The following is a 3,255-nucleotide window of genomic DNA, read 5'->3' on the forward strand; positions in this document are numbered from 1 at the left end:
TATCCCAAGCAGGGCTGGGAGGGGGGTATAAAAAGACCTCCTGCCCATGTGCTCACTCTCTCTCTTTCCTCTCCTCTGCTGCTTCTTGCAAGACCATCTGTCTTCTGCAATAAACTGTAACCTTCTTCCCAAAGCAGTCGCCATGTTTGCTTATTTATTCCCGGCTTGGATGAACCAGGATGAAGACTTACTTCTAACAGCCTTATGCAAAGGTTGTCATCCTTCAAATGAGCTGTGTGCCTCTCAACTTGTTTTTCAGTCGATTGGTGGAATGAAGGAAAGTTTCACAATCATTTGCCTTGTCATTTGAAAGCTGTGTGGTGATGCTTTAGTAGAAATCAATAAATTATCGCAGATTGATTAAAATTGTCAGCTAGGTGCAAAAGGTTTTTGTTCAAATGGTCCGTTTGATTCACTAAAAAGAGTGCTTTCACAGGTGCAAAAATTTGTCAGTTAACAAATCTATCCTAACTCACCTAATCTGATTTAAAAAGGGAACTTGATTGAACCATTTTTAAACCATATCCTGTATCTGAGCAGAAGCTTTACAGAATAACAGACTTGGAAGGGACCTTGGAGATCTTCTAGTCCAGGGCTTTTCAACCTTTTCACCCATTGTACCACTTTTAGAATATGGCAACACCCGAGTACCTTGCCTAGCAAGGTGTCAAAAACTTGATGACCCCCCAAAAAAAGGAAAAAAGTGATAAAGTACAGGTAGTCCTCAACTTACAACAGTTCACTTAGCGAAGTTCGAAGTTACAAAGGCACTGAAAAAAGTGCCCCCCAAGCCACAGCCAAGCAAGACACCTGTCTGCCCGCCTGGCCACGCTCTTCCTCCTGTCCGAGGTTTTCATTGTTGTGAGCGTTTCTGTTGAGGATTGGCAGCGGGGTTGGGGTGGGGGGGGTGTTTGGTTTTTATTCCCCCCATCTGCTAGGTGGTTGCAGCAGGTTTTGGTCACTTCACATGACCCTGGGACATTGTGACTGTCATAAATATGAATCAGTTGCCAAGCATCTGAATGTAAATCACAAGACCCTGGGGATGCTGCAACATTCCAGCTGATCGGCGCTTCTTCTGGGCTCAGCAGAAGCGCCAGGATCAGCGCCGAGCTCCAGCTGGAGCCTGGTGCTGATCCTGGCGCTTCCACTGAGCCCTGACAGCCCTGTAGCTCCAGCCGTCTCTCGCTCAGGCTTGTGCGATGCTGCCACCGGTTCAGCTCATTCCCCTCCCCCGCTACCACTTTTCTAGGATGGTCACGTACCACCTGCCAGGTGCCAATGTACCACAGGTGGTACCCGTACCACTGGTTGAAAAGCCCTGTTCTAGTCCAACTCCCTGCTCAAGCAAGAGATTTTATACCATTCGGACAAATGGCTGTCCAATCTCTTCTTAAAAACTACCAGTGATGGGCACCCAAAATTTCTGGAGGCAAGCTATTCCACTTGTCAGGAAATTTCCCCTTATTTCTTTTTATAATGCAGAAAATTATACCCCCCCCCTTTATAAAGTAAAACCAGGCATATCTGAAACCAGAAATTAATGTGCATTGTTTTTCTTTTCTTTTCTTTAGGGTTTACCTGGAAAATCTGGTCAAGATGGTTTACCTGGCCTTCCAGGCTCAAAGGTTAGTAAGCTTAGTGGCAAATCTTTGCTGGAAAGGCTTATCAGGGGTGTCAAACTCAATTTCATTGAGGGCCGCATCAGCATTGCGGTTGCCCTCAGGGGGCCGGGTGGGTGTGGCCTACTGGGTGGGTGTGGATGGAGTGGGTGTGGCCTACTGAGTGGGCGTGGCCAGCTCTACATCGTTTGCGTCAAGGGTGCCTGTGGGGGCCTGGGCAGGAGTGGGACAGATCGGAGGGTCTCTGGCAGAAGGGAGTGGGACCAGGGCAAGTGCCAAGGCATGGTCCACTGGAGGAGCCTCACTGTTCCTCTCAGGCCATGCGGGGGGGCGGGGCTTATGGAGCTAAGACTGAATGTGTTTCAGCATAGATGGCCACCACAAAATTGTACATTGGCTCCCAGGTGGCCTGGGCCAGGGCCAAGGCAATGGGGGCCGTTCCCTCACTGTTTCCAGATGGCTTCGCGGGCCACATGAAACCACTTCGCGGGCTGCATCCGGCCCCCGGGCCTTGTGTTTGACATGTCTGGCTTAAATTAATCATTCCATGTTCTGATAATTTCAAACAGTCATTACGTTTCTTGCTTCTTTACTTAGTACTAGGATTCATGATGAATTTCTGGCTAAATTCAGTGGCTAGTGGCTGAAATGTTGTGGCTTATTGATTCCAAACTAAGCATATTGGAAAACGGAAAAAAAAAAATCCAGAAGCTATAATATGTGTTTAAACATCTGGAAGCTACTATGCAGGACATCAAATATAGAGGTCTTCCAGGAACTCTTGTGTCAGTTGTTTGCACAGATTGGTGCATGCAACATTTCCTTGCACAAATAAGAGTAGCCTCCACGTGTCAGCCACCATTCTTTCACCTTTTTTTTTGTACTTGAATTTAATAAATCAAAATGTATGTTTCTTCATTTACTTAGAAGGAAGAACTAGAACGGATACATGGAAATTGTGAGAAAGCAGTTTTTCAGTAACCCCCAAGTGTTCTTTGAAACATTTGATTCTATCCTTATTCAACAATTGTATTTCATATTGTCTTTTTTTGGCTAATTTTCATCTATGTTTTTTTTTTTTACAGGGAGAACAAGGGGAAAGGGGAGAAGCTGGTGAAGCAGGCTCCAAGGTTGGAAAAAAATCATTTCTTATAAGATATGAGAAATATTGTAAATAACTAAAAGTAAATAAATACTGGAGCTGGTTGCTGGGGTAGGAAAGAAGATCTAATTCATATTAATCTCAATGGTTTTATATTTATGTTTTTATTGTATTTGTAAGTCACCCAGAAAATAAACATTTTCAAGCAGGCAAGAAAGACTTAAATAACTATCAATAACATTTAATGGCTTATTATAATACATCTTTCTATGTGCTTAATAAATACATGCATAGCATTCTTCACAAATCCTTGTTTGAAAGAGATTCAAATATTTGCAATAGGTTCTTCTTTCACTGGAGGAAAAAATAAATAAACATTCATACATTAGTTTTAGAGATAGATATATAAAAGTTTAGAAAATAAGACAAATGCCCTGGGAAACTTGCTATTTTGCTATTTTTCAGGGTGAATCAGGCCCTCCTGGACCCACTGGCATAGTGGGGGAGAGGGTAAGTATTGTTCATGCCAAA

At 43.7% G+C, this 3,255-nt stretch overlaps 1 protein-coding gene across 1 annotated transcript in view; it reads left to right on the forward strand.

Moving 5' to 3' along the window:
* The window catches only part of COL22A1 (collagen type XXII alpha 1 chain), a gene marked incomplete at its 5' end in the record, with an annotated part of 125,127 nt that overhangs the window by 46,672 nt on the left and 75,200 nt on the right, over window positions 1-3,255 (forward strand). Inside the window, 3 exons of the mRNA XM_015825724.1 lie at window positions 1,575-1,628; window positions 2,708-2,752; window positions 3,190-3,234. Coding sequence (XP_015681210.1) covers window positions 1,575-1,628; window positions 2,708-2,752; window positions 3,190-3,234 — 144 coding nt within the window. The remainder of the gene's footprint in view (window positions 1-1,574; window positions 1,629-2,707; window positions 2,753-3,189; window positions 3,235-3,255) is intronic.

The sequence above is a fragment of the Protobothrops mucrosquamatus genome, unplaced genomic scaffold, assembly GCF_001527695.2.
Source record: "Protobothrops mucrosquamatus isolate PMUCROS unplaced genomic scaffold, P.Mucros_1.0 scaffold2771, whole genome shotgun sequence".
NCBI classification, from domain to species: domain Eukaryota; kingdom Metazoa; phylum Chordata; class Lepidosauria; order Squamata; family Viperidae; genus Protobothrops; species Protobothrops mucrosquamatus.